At 64.1% G+C, this 16,773-nt stretch overlaps 1 protein-coding gene across 7 annotated transcripts in view; it reads left to right on the top strand.

Annotated features, from left to right (window-relative positions):
* MMEL1 (membrane metalloendopeptidase like 1) overlaps positions 1-15,934 on the top strand; it is a 28,315-nt gene extending 12,381 nt beyond the window's left edge. For 2 of the 7 annotated variants that reach the window (XM_082688045.1, XM_082688046.1), the window contains 20 exons: positions 302-361; positions 1,332-1,493; positions 1,760-1,840; positions 2,892-2,987; positions 3,311-3,429; positions 3,972-4,037; positions 5,390-5,524; positions 5,615-5,704; positions 8,815-8,951; positions 9,329-9,422; positions 10,655-10,783; positions 11,241-11,339; positions 11,807-11,890; positions 12,206-12,309; positions 12,588-12,646; positions 13,047-13,166; positions 14,053-14,186; positions 14,306-14,371; positions 14,923-15,018; positions 15,384-15,934. In XM_082688045.1, coding sequence (XP_082544171.1) covers positions 302-361; positions 1,332-1,493; positions 1,760-1,840; positions 2,892-2,987; positions 3,311-3,429; positions 3,972-4,037; positions 5,390-5,524; positions 5,615-5,704; positions 8,815-8,951; positions 9,329-9,422; positions 10,655-10,783; positions 11,241-11,339; positions 11,807-11,890; positions 12,206-12,309; positions 12,588-12,646; positions 13,047-13,166; positions 14,053-14,186; positions 14,306-14,371; positions 14,923-15,018; positions 15,384-15,647 — 2,195 coding nt within the window. In that variant the 3' untranslated portion in view covers positions 15,648-15,934. Of the gene's footprint in view, positions 1-301; positions 362-692; positions 1,009-1,331; positions 1,494-1,759; positions 1,841-2,891; positions 2,988-3,310; positions 3,430-3,971; positions 4,038-5,389; positions 5,525-5,614; positions 5,705-8,814; positions 8,952-9,328; positions 9,423-10,654; positions 10,784-11,240; positions 11,340-11,806; positions 11,891-12,205; positions 12,310-12,587; positions 12,647-13,046; positions 13,167-14,052; positions 14,187-14,305; positions 14,372-14,922; positions 15,019-15,383 lie in introns of those variants that run through there. The other 5 variants (XM_082688047.1, XM_082688051.1, XM_082688050.1 and 2 more) reach the window with 5 other exon arrangements.
* Positions 15,935-16,773: the final 839 nt, after the last annotated feature.

Raw genomic sequence — 16,773 nt, 5'->3', positions numbered from 1 at the left:
CAGAGAGACAGGAGGGCAGAAGGACCAGCTGCAGTCCTGGGGATCCAGAGAAGCTTTGGGGTCAGTGGAGGCAGAAGGTGCCAAGAGGCTCCCAGTTCCCAGCAGGACTGACACCGGCATGAGGCTCACCTCACTCTAGGCCCCATCCTGGGCCACCTGGGAAGACTCAGGGGTGCAGGTTGGACTGACCCTGGGGGCTAGGGGCGGTCTAAGCCTGGCCCCGCCCGCCCCAGCAGACTGACCCTGCCTCGCCCCGTCCTGCTCTGCCTCCCCTCTTGCTCACAACGCGTCCTGCCCACAGCCATCCAACGGCCCAAGGAGATGGGCGAAATCTGCACCAGCCCCGGTTGTGTGATAGCAGGTGAGCCCCCTTCCCCCCACCTTCCACAGCCTTGCCTGGGGTCGGAGGCTTCCCATGATGCTGGCACAGGCCCCCCAAAGGCCCAGGAGAGCCACCTCCAAATGTGGCACAGGGGCTGGCAGGCAGACCCTGGTCCAGCTTGCCGGTGGGGCCCCTGCAGTGGGCTAGGAAAAGAGGGGTACTCCCACTTCCCATCCCTGAAGCCGCCCGCCCCCCCTCCGAGGCCCCCATGATGGGGCAGGAGGTTGTGCTGGGCTGGGTCTTCTTGTGGTTACAGAAAGAAAGGTCACATGTACATACGAATTTCCTCCCACAAATTTGTCGTCAAATTGGAGTCCATACGCTGCTATTTGCAGACTGAAAAGAGTGAAAATGGCCAGAAGAAACACCAATGAAAACTCAGAAATGAGATTTTTCTGACCACGTTGGGGGCGTGGACAGGCACTCAAGCTGGTGCTTCCTGCCAGGCTTCAGAAGGGACAGAAGGCGAGGGAAGGTCCCAGACTCGGGGGGGTGTGGGGGGAATCCAGCCTGGCCGCCTCCGCTGAGAGCCTGCCGCCAGGAACCCCAGACCCCACCTACCCCGCACACTTGCGCTGCTAGAGGCCAAGCCATCTCCTCCAACCGCAGACAACCCCGAGTGGTGGGTAAGAGCCCCCTCCCCCACAGACATACCGGTGAGTGAGGGGGCTCCAGGGCCAGGGCCCCCAGCAAAGCACCTCCTGGGCACCCAGGCTGCGGGCGTCCCAGGTTTGCAAACGTGGACATGAAGAGCAGAAAAGTCCCAGGGTCCCAGCTCATGTGAACAATAAGTCGTCGCTTAGAACTTGAATTCCTGCTTCCGAACTCACGGAGGCTCAGAGAGGGCGACGGACACTCCCGGGGGCACACAGCCAGGATCAATTACCCCACAGTCCCCCGGCCACCCGTAACCAGGTGCCCCCTCCCTCCCCACCGTCTCCGTGAGTAGCGGCCAGGATCCTCCAGAACATGGACCCGTCCAGGGAGCCCTGTGACGACTTCTACCAGTACGCGTGCGGGGGCTGGCTGCGACGCCACGTGATCCCCGAGACCAACTCCCGATACAGCGTCTTTGACATCCTTCGAGACGAGCTGGAGGTCGTCCTCAAAGGTGAGAGCAGCCGCGACCTTGGCCGTGGGGCTGGGGTGAGGCTGGGCACCTGCCCCGCTCTAGGGTGGCACGGGGTCAGCAGGACCGGCTGCTGGGCCTGCCTTGGTCCTACGGGCCAGGGGAGAAGAAATCCCCCCTGGATAAAGGCCTGCAGGGACAGAGGGACCACTTGTCACTGAATGGGGGGAGGGGGGCACTGCGACCTTTGACCTGGCTCTCCCTGCAGCCGGCTCAGGCCTCCATCCATCTTCCTCCTCTGCCCACAGGAGTGCTGGAGAATTCCACCACCAAGGACAGGCCAGCTGTGCAGAAGGCCAAGATGCTGTACCGCTCCTGCATGAACGAGAGTGAGTGAGGGACGGAGGCTGCAGGGGGGGGAGGGGCTCCGGGACCCACAGCCCCTGGAGCACAGCGTGGAGGGGCACGCCGCTCAGGGTTCATGCCAGAGGGGCTGCGCCCCCCGTCGACCACTGGGTCCGAGCTCCTCTGAGGACACAGCTTTGGTCCCAACTGCCTGTGACCCTGTCTAAACCCTGACCAAAGCCTGGGGCCACGCCACCCAGGCAGGGGGAAAACAGTGAGGGGCCCGCCTAGAAGCCCTGGGGAAGTCGCACATGCGTGCGCACGGATGTGTGTGTGCGAGCACATGAGTGAGCGTGTGCACATGGATGTGTCTGCGTGTGTGCGCGTGTGAACGTGTGTGAGTGTGTGCATTCATTCGCAGCTGTGCACGCGTGCACACACTCACTGGTAAAGAACGAGCACGACACTTGTGAAGGACGGTGAGGCAGACCTCATTTGGGGCCGTCCAGAAGGGCGCAGGGCCCACTGAGGTGGGATTTTCCACAGGGAAACCGTGGGGACTTCTAGCCCAGGGGCAGGGAGGGGTCTGTGGACAGAAAATTACTAGAATGGGAAGCTGGGGTGGGGGCCTCTGGCTAAGCTGGCCTACAGGACTGCTGCCGAAGGCGGGTCAGAGAGGCCCCGGCGTCCCCACCTCCATCTCCTGTGTGAGGGAAGCTCCCAAGCTCCCAGCCAAACCCTTGCTGCCCCGGAGAACTTGTTCACGGCCTGTGTTCCATGGGCCGCGCTGCTGGGACTCCCCAAGGTCCCCCACCCAGGCCACAGTGCCCAGGGCTGCCCACGGGGCACCTCTCGGAGCACTCCCGGGCCACAGGGCCTCCCCCTGGCCGGCTCGCCCACCCACGACCCTCATCCTTCCTGCCCGCCTGCTCTCCCCGAGCCCCGGGCGCCGGTCGCGTCTGGCCCCTCTGTGTCTGACGCTGCACCGTCGGACGGGGACCGGGCGTGGCGCCAGGCAGGCGGTGTCCCCGTGGGCCCGTGGGAAGGCGCACCCCCGCCGCGCACTTGGATGAGTGACCCCTCCTCGCCTCTCAGGCGTCATAGAGAAACGAGACTCACAGCCCCTGCTGAACATCCTGGACCTGATGGGCGGCTGGCCGGTGGCCATGGAGAAATGGAATGACAGCATAGGTAAGGCCGCGCCGGGCGGCTCCACCCGGGACGGCTCGTGGCGCAGCCCCTCCAGGCTCCTGCGGCAGCCGGGGCCCCTGCCCAACCCCGCAGGAGCCCTCCCCTCCCGGCACACGGGCCCGGCTATTTTCTGGGCCCCCTTGAGGGAAGCGGGTCCCTTGAGTCCCTCCGGCCCCCGGTGCCCCAGCGTCCTTGCCACCACAAGCCAGGCAGGAGCTTTAGGAGGCTGGTCCCGACGGGATCCGGGACCCCGAGTCCAACAAGGGCCTGGCTGGGACCCCAGGAGCCCAGCCGGGACCCAGCCCGAGGTGCTGACCCCCCAGGCCCCAGGTGGGAGCTGGAGCAGCAGCTGGCGCTGATGAACGCGCAGTTCAACAGACGCGTCCTCATCGACCTGTTCATCTGGAGCGACGACCAGAACTCCAGCCGGCACGTCATCTACGTACGAGTCGCGCGGGCCGGGGAGGCCGGGGAGGCCGGGGCCCTCGCGCCGGGCTGGGGCGCGCTCAGGGCCGTGGGGAGCCGGCGGGGGCTGGCTCTGGGGAGCGGGGGAGCTCCAGGGGTGTCCCGGAGCCCTGCTCCCGTCCGTGTCCTGCTCGGGCCCTGGTCAGGGAAGCTGGCCTGTGTGCCAAGTCGTTTTTGGGGGCCATCGGTCCGGGGCCCTGGCACCAGGGCTGGAAGCCTGACCTCAGAAAGCTCCCACGGGCCACAGCTGGGCCACAGTGCTCCAGGAGGGCAAGGGTGCCATGGGGCCACCTCTGGGCCCACCCTGCCGTCCAGCCCCCGCCGCCCTCCACCCATCCCCCGAAGGGCAGGGCCGGGACCTCAGGGCCCACACACACACCAGCGTGACCCCGTCCTGGAGGGCCCCTTGTTTCCGACTGGGCCCAGTTCAGGGGGAGCGGAGGGAGCTGCTGTCCTCCTCAGCTAGGCTGTGGACGGACCCCGGCTCCTCGCCCAGCTTCACCCCCTCTGTGCCTCCAGATAGACCAGCCCACCTTGGGCATGCCGTCCCGAGAGTACTATTTCAACCAGGGCAGCAACCGGAAGGTGAGTCAGGCTGACCCCCGGCTCCCCCGGCTCTTTCCTGCCCCTCTGCCTCCCACCCATCACTTCAGGGCCCACCGTGGTCGGGCTCCCCCCCGTGACACCTTGATCCTCGCCCCGCACAGCCTCTGTGAGGGCCTGCAGGGGGCTCTGAGGCCTGTGCACAAGCTAAGCGCGACCTCCCGCGTCATCAAAGGGACCGTGCCCCGCCATATGTGGGGACAAGCCCAGCTTGGCCCATAACCCCGCGTCACACCTCGCGTGCCTGTCGCACAGTGCAGGGCTGCGGCCGCACCATGGATCTGCTGCGAGAGCCCACAGAGGTCTGAACACCAGCCACCCCAGCCCAGGCTTGCCCCTTAGGCGCTCAGCTCCTGCATCAGGGGAGGAGGGAGAAGAGGAGCCAAAGAGGGTAGAAGGAAGAGCCAGGCAGCAGCCTGTGACAGGCGGAAGTTGCAAAATGACCCACGGTGGGGAAGCAGTACGGTGGGCTTCCTGGTGGAGGGGGCCTATGAGCTAGGCTGGGAAGGATGGGCCCAGCCAGGAGAAAGGCTGAGTGTGGCTGACAGAAGAGCCCTGGCGTGGGGCAGTGGAGCTGAGAGAAGCAGACCAGGCGGCTGGAGCAGGGGCAGGGCATCCAGACGGCCTCGTGCCGGGCAGCATGGACCGGACAAGGCAGCTATGCCGGCCTTCTGCCGGAGGATGTGCCCCGTCGCTCCTCCATGGAATGAGGGAAGCCCCTCCCAGGATGGGGTCCCGAGAAAGCAGGTCCAGGAAGGACGTCCATCCTCAGTACCCACTTTGTGACCCTAGGGCTGAGCCTGGAGAGGGCAGCCCAGCCAACAGCCCTGGGCCAGCCCCGGACCTTCATTAAGCACCTGCTGTATGCCCAGCACTTTACACACAGCCACAAAGCCAGACAGAATAGGTCTCTGGTCCTGTGGGAGCCCAGAGGCCCGGGGTTGCCGGGCTGGCACGGGTGGACAGGGGAGGAGCCGGAGGGCACTCCGAGCAGGCAGGGCATGGGCTCCGTGCGCAGGCGACCATGCAGGTGCGGGGAGAAGGTCCGCTCCCACGGGTCTCTAGCTCCTGTTCAGCCGATTCTGGGAGCATGAGCAGCAGTGGAGGCCCGGCCTGGGGGACAGGACGGGGGCTGGGGCTTGGTGGGGAGGAGCAGTCAGTCCGGAGACCCCCATCCCGGGGCTCACAGGCCCTGCCCGCACTGCCAGCCGAGCTTGGCCCCACAAGCCTCCCGGGGCCTGCTTCCTGTCATACGCCCACCCCCACCCCACAGAGAGCCCCTCGGGGGCCAAGGCGGCGAGGCCGCCGGGCTCCGTTCCGGTCCTTTGGCGCAGGTGCGGGAAGCCTACCTGGAGTTCATGGTGTCGGTGGCCTCGATGCTGCGGGCGGACATGAACCTCCCGGAGAACAGCTACCTGGTGCGCGAGGACATGGTGCAGGTGCTGGAGCTGGAGACGCAGCTGGCGAACGTGAGGCCGCGGCCCGGCGTGCGGGGACGGGGGGGGGGGGGCGGCGGCTGTCCCGCCCCAGCCTGACCGCCTGCCCCCCCCATCGTGCAGGCCACGGCCCCGCAGGAGGAGAGGCATGACGTCACCACTCTGTACCACCGGATGAGCCTGGCGGACCTCCAGAACAAGTTCGGCCTGAAGGTGAGCTCCCGCCCCCCCCGCACCCCCATCCGCTAAGCCTCCGAAGGATCCCGCGGGCACACACGCCAGGCGTGCGCTCACACTGGGACGGCCGGTGGCAGCTGGGTTGTCCAGGGCCACAGGCGCCCGTCTACGAGACGACTGCAGCAATGACCCCACTTTTCGGAGCAGGAGACGAGCCTGGGAGCGTTGCTGATTAACCCGAGCCAGGGAGACGCCCACCCAGGGGTCTCGGTCCCCACGTCTGCCCCACCCACCCGTCCACCCCAGACTGAAGGCCGCCCCACGCCACCACACCCTCAAGCCCTCCCTCCCTGCTGACCAGGCTTACGCGCGGGGGCCGGGGGCTGGGAAGAGCCAGAGAGAGGGGCGCACGCCGCCCAACCCCAAACTCTGCTGACTGGCCACCCTGAGCCCCCAGCTGGTCCAGCAGCCCCCCTCAGGAGGGGCAGAAGTGCGATGCTAGCCATCGTCGACCTTACGGCGGAGGCCAAGTCAAAGGGCGGAGAGGGTGGGCGAGGACAGAGCCGAAGTCAGAGCCTGAGCAGGGATGCAGCCAAAGTCAGAGGGAGGAGGCGACGGGGTGGGGGCAGGGATAGAAACCAAAGCGCCTAACCCCTGATCAGGGCTGTGTTTGGAGCCGCAGAACAGAACGGGAAAACTCAGGGACTCCTGCCCGGGGCTCAGGGCACCTGGTGTTCCGGAAAGCTCCACGATCCCTGGATCCTGCCCTCTTCCTTGGCACGGGCTCCCAGTGAGGACCTGCTGTGGCCACCCCCTCAAGACAGCCCAGCCCAATAACTGGCCCACCCCCCAGCGGGCACTTTGGGGGGCTAGGCCCTGCTCTGGCACCGGCCGCATCCAGGAACCGCGCAGGCAATCCCCCACCTTGCACCCACGCTGCCGTGCAGGCCAGGAGCGAGAAAGATCAGGACTTGAAGGTGTCAGAAAGCGGGGGCGGGGGGGCACGGCGGCAGCCAGGAGGGGCCACAACAGGCAGCCGAGCAGTCGTGGAGCAGGGACCATCTGGGACATGCGGCCCAAACAGAGGGGCAGCCAAGACCAAGCTCCTGAGGCGGGAGCTGCAAGGCTGCTGGAGGGCAGATGAGGCCGGGAGGTGACAGGGCGCACCGGGCCAGACTTCCCGGGCACCGGCCTTGACGCTGCGGGGAGGGGTCTGGGACACCGACATGCCTCACACTGAGGACCAGCTGCAGCACGGCCCGGGCAGGAAATGGGGGCCGCTGGGCCAATTGTTAGCAGACGCGGCGAGAGGGGGTCTGCTGGAGCCGTATCGAAGGTGGACCCCGCAGGGTTTGCAACTGTGCTAAATGTGGGGAGTGAAGAAAGAGAACTCGATGGCCCGCGGGTGCCATGCCACGGAGATGGCACGGGAGCAGCCCTGGGGATGCTCTGGGAGCCAGGCCTTGGGGCGTCTGGTGCACGAAGCACTTGCAATGCTTAGACTTGCGTCCCCGTGAGCATGTGCACACAGGCCTTCCTCAGATCAAAACCACCACAGACATCCTCCTCATGGTCCTGCCCCTGCCCTTTCCCGAAGCAGCCACCGCCCCGACTTCTCCCACCACGAGAAGCAACATCAGAACCAAGCAGGCTGGTTCGTTTGCACAGGACCTCTGTCGCCCTGCGTTTTGTAGGTGAGCCTCGCTGTCCTCCTATCCCACACGTCACTGGGCATCAGGCAAGTCTCCCTCATCCTGACTGCTGTGTGATCCATTCTGGGAACATGCACTTCCGCCCCTGGGGAATTCCGGCCCTACTCTTTTTAGACCTCTGGGTCAGATCCCATTCTGGGCTCTTCTGAATGAAGTGGCCGTGCTCATTCTAGTGCATGTCTTTTGGGGTGCACATGCGCGCAGTGCTGTCGGGTGTCCACCAGGGAATGAGATGGCCGGGTCACAGAACACACGTGTCCATCTTCAGCAGACAGCGCCACACTTTCCCCCTGCGTGCAGAGTTGCTGTCCCCAACAGCAGTGTATGGAATGTCCTCGTAAGATGCCTTACACATCTCTCGTCAGATTTGCTCTTAGCCGTTTGGTTTTTTCATACTGTTATGAAGGGCCTCATTTTGTAACATATCTTCATGGTTTTTGTCGTTGGCATACAGAGATTCTGACCGTACACATGGCAGTTTTACTCAGTGCACACATGAGTTCTGGCGGTGATAGTGATGGTGCACATCTTGTTTCCTTCCTAAGAGAAGAACCTGCCCCAGTCCGCCATCTTCCTGTTGGCCGCCGACACGTTTGTTTCTGTGTCGCTGCTGTCGTACGCAGAGTCCCTTCATCAGATTAACAAACTTACCTTCTACTTCTATGCGCTAAGAGTTTCTATCCTCAACTGATGTGACATTTAACAAATATCTTCCTCTCTGCATCCATCAGAACTAGGGTGGGATTTTCCTGCTTTATCTCGTCATCCCAGCGTGTTACAGGATTCGATTTTCAAATACCACACCAGACCTGAAGTGCTTGATTAAATGGAATTTGACGGTGGTTTACTATCCATTTCGTGTAGGTACAGATAAGCCCGAATTCCCAAGATTTTCCTTAAGGCGTTTGTATCTATGATCATAAATGAGACCGCCTGTTACCTTCTTTCTGTGATATCCTTATTTTAGTATTAAGTTACTCTTGGCTTCATCATTCCAACAGAGAAGGGTTTTCTCTTCCCCTCTCTCTTCTGGGAAGTTCAAGGAGGATTAGCAATGTGTCTCCTTTAAATGTCAGATAGCATCCACTGGAAGAGCCAGACGAGTATGGAAATTTCTACATGGGAGTATTTCACATTAAAGATCCATTTATTACATATAAGACTGTATCGGCTACTCTCTGGTCATTTTGCTAAGTTGTGGGGTTTTTTCAGGCATTTCCCCACCACATTGAAGTTTTTAAATACATCAGCATAATCTCTTGTCGCAGTCTGTAGGCTCTGTGCTAATGTCACCCACCCTTCTCCTGGTTCTGATCATCTGCGCCTTCTCTCTTGTCTGAATATTCTTTGGTGAGAGCTGGATTTTCTGGATGCCCAGGAGCTATGTCTACCTCTCGGTCTCTCCCTCTTTCTCCCCATGCCTGCCTTCCCCAGGGATTTAACTGGACGCTGTTCATACAATCTGTGCTGTCCTCTGTCAAAATCAAACTGCTGCCAGATGAAGAAGTGGTGGTCTACGGCATCCCCTACCTCCAGAACCTTGAAGACATCATCGACGTCTACTCAGCCAGGTGAGGACCCAGGGAAGGGCCCAGAGGCTTCAGCATCCTCGCCTCTGCCCCCGCCCCTGCCTCGGCCCCTGCAGCTTCTCCTGACGGGAGAGGACCCCGGGGGCATTTACTCAGGGAGTGAGGGACAGGAGCGGGTCAATGTTAGTGGCTGACAGAGCCTTAGAGAGAGCTGTGAACCCTCCTCGCGGGGTCTCAAGCACCCGGGAGCAGACAGGCTGGATCTGGGGCTTGTCCTCAAGGCTTTCCCCACCACCCTGCTTGCGGCGATCTCTCTGTTTGACACAGAACGAGTCGACCAAGAGCCCATAAGACCAGTAATCCCTCTGGGCACATAGCACGCCCCTGTTCCATACCCACGCCCCTGTTCCATACCTCAGGACCGTGCAGAACTACCTGGTCTGGCGTCTGGTGCTGGACCGCATCAGCAGCCTGAGCCAGCGATTCAAGGAGGCACGGGCCAACTACCGCAAGGTGAGACCCCACAGAGCAGCTCCTGCCCTGTCCTGCCACTGGCTCGCTTGGTTTATGGTACGGAGCGCCCGCTGTGCGCCAAACACCAAGGTCCACCCAAGGGTCAGAGCCATGAAAGAGCCTAACAAGGTACCTGCCCTCTGGGGGCCATCGACAAACTGGAAGTCGGCTCCTTCAAAAGCAAAAGTAGAGCAGCAGGAGAAGGGACAGGACAGGGAGAGCCTCTCTGTGAAGGTGACGCTGGAGACCTTGAGGAGAGTGTGACAGGGCAGATCCCCAAGGCAGGGAACACCGCGGGACCATGTGAGGGAGAGGACACAGGTCAGGGAGAGAGATGGGGCCAGCAATCGTGGGACCGATGCATGGATTCCCCACGCCCTGAAAGTTGCCGAGGCGGTAAGAGTGAGACCCACAAGCTGGTGTCCTGCGGGCGCCGTCATTCCGGCTGCTCTGGAGGTGGAGTGGGGTACAGTCAGGGCAGAGCAGGGGACCCACTGGGAAGCCCTTTGGTCTCGGTGGCTCTTCTGGGATAATGATCCGAGGGGACGTGGAATCAGAGTGGAGACAGGTGCCATCATCCAGGTGGGTGACAGGTTGGACCAGCACATCAGCAGCAGACAGAGGGGCCTACGGCAGACAGTTGAGGTACAAATGGGGGGGCCAGGGAGTCAGGGGGACTCTGGTTCTTCGCTAGAGAATGGGACGGGCAGAAGTCCTGCAGCGCATCAGGAAAACATGGCAGAGCAGTTGGGGGCAAGTCTGGACCCCTGCTTGTCACGCTGGGTTGGAGACGTGACTAACCAAGCATCTCCTCTCTGGGGATGGGAAAACTGGGGGCCGCAGAGCTGGGGGGCTTGCAGCTGAGCGGGGTCGGGCCCCTAGGGCCTCCAGCGTCAACACGAGCCTGTGCTTTCGGGTGGGGCTGGAGTCCTTGTGGTCAGAATCTGGCCAGCCAGGCTAGGGTGGCAAGAACAGGGGGCGAGGAGGCACTGAGGGCTGAGTAGGGCCCTACCACTGCCCCAGGGTAAAGGCACAACCCAGAGCCTGAGTCGGGGGCCCTTCCCCGAAAACTGCACTCTCGGTCCTGCCCACACCCGTGGCTAGCCCTCAGACGGGACTCTGAGTTCCTCCGTGCCCCCCACTGGCTCCTGGGCTCCCCGAGGCCGAGGACAGGGAAGCCGGTGCTGGTAAAGGCAGCGGTGAGCGAGCGTGAACGGGACCGGCCGCCGCAGGCGCTGTACGGCACGACGGTGGAGGAGGTGCGCTGGCGGGAGTGTGTCAGCTACGTCAACAGCAACATGGAGAGCGCCGTGGGCTCCCTCTACGTCAGGGAGGCCTTCCCCGGAGACAGCAAGGAGGCGGTGGGTGCTCCGCCCCTGTCCATGGTCCATGGCCCGGGTCCAGGTGCTTCTCCCCGCAGGGACGCTGGCCCACCGTTGGGGGGCGGGGTCCCAGCCCTACGTGGTGACTCCTGGCTCCTGGGGTGGGCAGCCCAAGGGCCCCCCAGCTGCCCGTGTGTGCTCAGTGATCTTGGGAGCTCACAGGTGCCCGGCACCCTTCCCATGGGGAGGCCAGAGGCCCTGCCCCCAAACTGACAGGTCTGTCGGGGCAAAGGAACGGGTCCTACAGGCTCGGAGTCCAGGGGTGGGCAGGTCCCAGGCCCACCCAGGTGAAATGCCGACAGCCATGACCCCTGTCCCCATGGGCATCATCCCTCATCCCCACCCCAACGCCACAGCAGGGACGGGGCTCTGGACCCGACTCCTGCAGAGACCCCAAAGCTGGTTGTGCAGGACAAGGGCCATGCACTCCCCCCAGGTCAGAGAGCTCATCAACAAGGTGCGGGCGGTGTTCGTGGAGACCCTGGACGAGCTGGGCTGGATGGACGAGACGTCCAGGAAGAAGGCCCAGGAGAAGGTGCGCGGCTGGAGCCCCGAGGACTTCCCGCCCCGGCGCGGGCTCCCGGGGTGACCGTCAGCACACCCGCTTCACAGAGGACGACACCGAGGCTGGGTGTGACTTGCCCAGAAAGAGGCTGTGGGCAGAGGCGGGACCCGAAGCCAACTGTGGGAGACCCCCCCGGCAGCACCCCTGGGAACAGGTGTGGGTGGCCATGGCCTCGGAGCAGAAGCCCCACTGGGCCAGTGTGACAAAGGGAAGCTGAGCCCCTCCGCCCAGCCCTCGCCCCGTCACACCCTGGCTGGCTGTCAGGCAGACCTTCTGCCTGGCGCTGAGCTGGTCCACATCTGTCCCCATTAAACCTCCCCACAGCCGGCACAGAGGGCCGCGTCCCTGAGCCCCTTGCCCACAGGGCAGTGCAGCAAGGGGCAGAGCCAGGATCCCCGTGGTGGGGCGGGCACAGACTGGCCCAATGTCCTCCCTAGGCCATGCACATCCGGGAGCAGATCGGGTACCCAGACTACATCCTGGAGGACAAGAATAAGCACCTCGACGACGAGTACTCCAATGTGCGCCCCGCCCGCCGCCCAGGGGCCCCCACAGCCTCCCGTCCCCTCACCCCAGCCCGATGGGCCCCCGGCCCAGCCCTGTGAACCAGGAGCCTCCAGGGTCGCTGCAGGGGGTGCCGGCACTAACCCGGCCCTCTCCCTGGGTGGGCCACTCCGGAGTCAGACGGGGAGACCCAAGCCACCAAAGGGCCCCTCCCCCACCCGCATCCAGAGCCCACTGGCCTTGTAGGGGACTACCGGGCCAGCCCCACAGCCTGTCCCCAGCCACTCTTGGCCCCTCCCTCACCCCCGGCCGTGACCGCCCCTCTCCCATAGCTGAACTTCTCTGAGGACCAGTACTTTGAAAATGGTCTTCAGAACCTCAAGGCTGGAGCCCAGCGGAGCCTCAAGAAGCTGCGAGAGAAAGTGGACCAGAACCTGTGAGTGGGGACGGCATGCGGGAGCCGGTGGGCTGAGGATGGGGCCAGCTGGGGGGGTGGTGCTGGGTCCGACTCAGAGCCCACTGTGCCTTTGCTTTGGGGCTCGGGGAGGATTCCGATCTGTGGACTGACTGCCCAGACCTCACCCTGGCTGTGGGCGACGCTGGTCTCATGGCACAGCCACTGTGACAGGGGCCCAAAGTGCCCCGGAAGCCAGCAGGGGGGCTGGAGGGAGGGCTCGGAGACACAGGCTCCAGGAGACCGCCTGTTCGTCACAGCTGGATCATCGGGGCGGCCGTGGTTAACGCGTTCTACTCCCCAAACCGAAACCAGATAGGTACGTTCATGCCTTCTGACCGGCCCCAGCCCCTCCTCCTGGGGGGAACCTCAGCCCGTGCCCCGAAGGAGAGAACCTCTCCCCACCTGTAGGAACTGCACCCATCACCCCAGCTGTGGGGACGTTCCTCTCCTTTGTCTGTGAGCGGTGGGGGGTCCTGATGGGGGCTGCACACCCCACCCCAGAGGCAGCCGAGAACCATGGGAAGAATCTGGATGTGCTGCGCACTGGCCCTGGCCCCTCGGCTCCGGGCCCTGACTTTCTTGTCTGGAACATGGGCCTGTTTGGAGCCCCACCTCCTGGGCCACAGGGTCCCGAGGCAGGAGCCCCAGGGGGGCCTCCCCGAGCTGGCCCATGGGGGTGCGCGCGCTCAGGGCTGCCCCCACCTGTCCCCGAGCAGTGTTCCCCGCTGGGATTCTGCAGCCCCCTTTCTTCAGCAAGGAGCAGCCCCAGGCCCTGAACTTCGGGGGCATCGGGATGGTGATTGGGCACGAGATCACTCACGGCTTTGACGACAATGGTAGGGAAGCTGCGTGGGGTGCTCAGAGCGACGCCGCCACACACCCACACACTCCTCCCCTCTGCACCGAGCCGCAGTCCCGGGAGGGGACTGAGGGACAGGGCGCTTGGGCCATCTAATCAAGCCCTTCAGGATTCAGATGGGGACACTAAAGCCCAGGGCATGGGAAAGATTCGCCAGGTCCCCAGGGGAGCTATGCTGGACAGGTCTTGAATGGCAGGTCCCGGTCTGGCCTCTTGCTCTAGGCAGAGCCATGGAGGAGAGGGCACAAGGGCCTGACCCTGCCCCCACCTCCCTCACTGGCCCTCCCTGGGCCTGTGACACAGAGACAGGGACACCATCGCTCAGGTAGCTCGAAGCCACAGCTCCTGCCCTGGAGCCTGACCAGTGTCATTCCTGGACAGCCAGCCTCCTCCAGCCTAGAGATGTACTGACCCGATGTTCCTGCCCCGCACCATGGGCTAGGGACACCTTCCTGGCTCTAGTGGCCTGTGACTGTGTACACAGGCTCCTGCTGCAGCCCAACGAGGCTGGCTTTCCCACCGGGCTTGACCACTTGACCTTCTAAGGGCAGCCTCTTGTCCCCCGCAGGACCACATGCTCCCCTTACCTGGGGTCCAGACAGTTTGGACACCCCAGCAAGGGTCTTAAACCCTGAGACCAAACAGCCCAGGCCCTGACCTCAGGGGTGGCACGGGAGACTCCCAAAGCCCCCCTCCCAGGCCAAAGCAGCCCGCTGACATCGTGCTGACCTTTCAAGCAGGCCAGTGTCCTTCCGGGGCCCGCTCCCTGCTCACACACGCGTGCACTCTAGCTATTGGGGCTCCCAGGGCACATGTAGGGAGGCTGGCCCACAGGTGTGGGCAGCCCACCTGTGCCCACCCAGGCCGGAACTTCGACAAGAATGGGAACATGCTGGACTGGTGGAGCAACTTCTCGGCCCAGCACTTCCGGAAGCAGTCGGAGTGCATGGTGCGCCAGTACGGGAACTACTCCTGGGATCTGGCGGACAACCAAAACGTGAGCAAGCCCCGGCCGCGCCGCCACCCCCGGGGAGCCCGCACCCCAGCCCTGGGCCCCGGGGGAGGCAAGGTGGCTCCAGCCACCACCCCCTCTGCCATCCTGGGTCCTGTGCATAGGTGAACGGCTTCAGCACGCTCGGGGAAAACATCGCTGACAACGGAGGGGTGCGGCAGGCATACAAGGTAGGTCTGAGCGGGGCCTCTCAAGGACGGTGTCTCGGTGAGGCAGAGACGGTGCCCCGCCCAAGCGGAGGCGTACCCCGGAACCCGCCTCCATGGGTCCTGGGAGGCAGCGGGGCCCCGGGGGAGCCGGCCTGGCGGCAGGCAGTCACCTGGCTGTTCTGCCCGCTTTTCACCCGGAGCTTAGAGGAGCCTTCGACCTCTGGGGAAGCCGCTGTCCGTCTTCATGTTAGACGGCAACACTCCCCACATACCCACCGGCCGCGGCAGCACCCCTACCCCTGCAGCCCCAAGCCCTGGGCCTCGGGAGCTCATTCCGGGTGGGTCCTGCGTGGCCATCTGCCCAAGCCCGGCCAGCGGAGCCTGAGATGACCACGAGGCCATTAAGGAAGGAGTGCCCGTCCCTGGGGGTGCTCAAAGGGCCATAAGCGGCAGAAGCAGGACCTCTACCAGGAGTAGTAGGCCTTGGTGCCGGGACTCCAGAGTCCCTACGGGCTGGTGTGCCCCCGGGAGCGAGGGCAGGCCTGGGCCCAGCTCCTGTCTGGCACCTGCAGGCTTACCTGAAGTGGATGGCCGAAGGCGGCCAGGACCGGCGGCTGCCAGGACTGGAGCTCAGCTACGCCCAGCTGTTCTTCATCAACTACGCGCAGGTAGCAGCAGCCCCAGTCCCCACCCGGCCGGCCACCGTGCCCCGGAACCAGTCGGAGGGCCTCCACTGTGGGATGCTCCCAGGGGTGTGGACAGCGGGCAAGCCAGGCAGAACCAGAACTTACAAGCCTGGAAAGGTTCCTAGAGGAAAAGGATGGCCGGGGATTGGAGCCCGAGGGCTCGGATGGAGCTGGGGCTCCCGTCCCCGCACCCGAGAAGGGGCAGCCTGGGACAGGCGGCAGCCCTCATGCCTAGAAAGAAACGAGACCACAGGCCCGCCCCAGCTGCGCCTGGATCCCCTCAGAGCCCCCATATTCCTCCGTCCCATCCCCCCAGGCCCGCAGCCACACCCTTCCTGCGCCCACAGGTGTGGTGCGGGTCCTACCGGCCCGAGTTTGCCATACAGTCCATCAAGACCGACGTGCACAGCCCCCTGAAGTACAGGCAAGTAGCCCCCGCTACCCGCGGGCAGACCCCCACCCCTAGCCCGCGCACCCAGGGAGGCCGGCTCAGGCCCCCGGTCGCCCTCAGGGTGCTGGGCTCGCTGCAGAACTTGGCGGCCTTCGCGGAAGCCTTCCACTGCGCCCAGGGCACCCACATGCACCCGCAAGAGCGCTGCCGCGTCTGGTAGCCATGGGCGAGCCGCACTGCGTGGCCCACGCGCACCCGCCGCCCGAGGCCGGGCGTCCCTTCCGCGCGCCGCCGGAGCAGCGGGCGAGGCCAGCACGCATCCCACCCCGCGCCCGGAGCGCCGCCGCGGACCCGGGAGAGTGGCCCAGCCGGGGCCCTCCGCGCTGGAGGTCAGGGCCGCTGCGCCCCGCCCCGCAGACCTGTTTAACTGTCCACATCCGCTCTCCGAAGCGACCTTGTCAGCTGTCCATGCGCTTCAGCCTTGAGCTAAGTAAACGCTTCAAAGAAGTCTGTGGCCTTGTCTGTTCAGGAGAGCCCCGGGGGCAGTCGGGGTGGCAGTCCCCCAGGCCAGAAGCACTGGCTGCTCATGACCTAAGTGGTGGCCTCGGGCAGAGTGGCAACCAGGAGGGGAAATAGCAGGGTACCATGTGGACGGGGGACCACTCCTGCTGACCGTCCCCAGGGCCCCGGGCTGTGGGCACAGCAGTGACCAGGATATCTCCAAATACTGGCCCTCTGCAATCCCCCTTTCAGAGGGGCGGAAGGGCTGCTGAGGTTGGCAGGTGGGCCAAGGGGACTAGGGAGCCACAGCTCAGAACTGAGACCTGCTTTTATGTAACTAGAGGCCAGTGGAGGAGTTAAACCACACAGGGACATTGTCACCTGTCCTAGGTTTTAAAATGACCCTCAAGAGGAGGACTGAATGGGCAGGGGGATAAAGTGGAAGGAAGCTGGGAGGCCAGCGAGGAGGCCACTGTGGTCACCGAGGCCAGGCCAGGGGAGGACAGGAGGTGCTGAGACAGTCATCTGAACCCACCAGACCGGAGAGCCCCTGACAAGGGCGGCGGGGGCAGGTTTCCACTCTGGACGCGTTAGGCTCCAGTGCCTGCTGCACGCGCCAAGGAGTGGCACTGGGGGAGCCGGGGAACCAGCTGGGTCAAGACTCCCCCCGGCCCGCCACCCCCAGCAGGGGGCAAAGGACCCATCCCATCAGGGAAGGTCCTTCGTCTCCCTAAGTCCCACTGTCCTCCGTGCTCCAGCAGCTAGACGAGACCACCTCCTCCCCGGAACGCAGCAGACATGAGCACTGAGCCTGACCCCTCCAGACCGGGCTCTCTCCTGGGGAG

Source organism: Mustela nivalis, assembly GCF_964662115.1.
Source record: "Mustela nivalis genome assembly, chromosome: 10".
NCBI lineage: Eukaryota > Metazoa > Chordata > Mammalia > Carnivora > Mustelidae > Mustela > Mustela nivalis.
The sequence above is the reverse complement of the archived record's forward strand: the minus strand, read 5'-3'. Positions and strand labels throughout refer to the sequence as shown.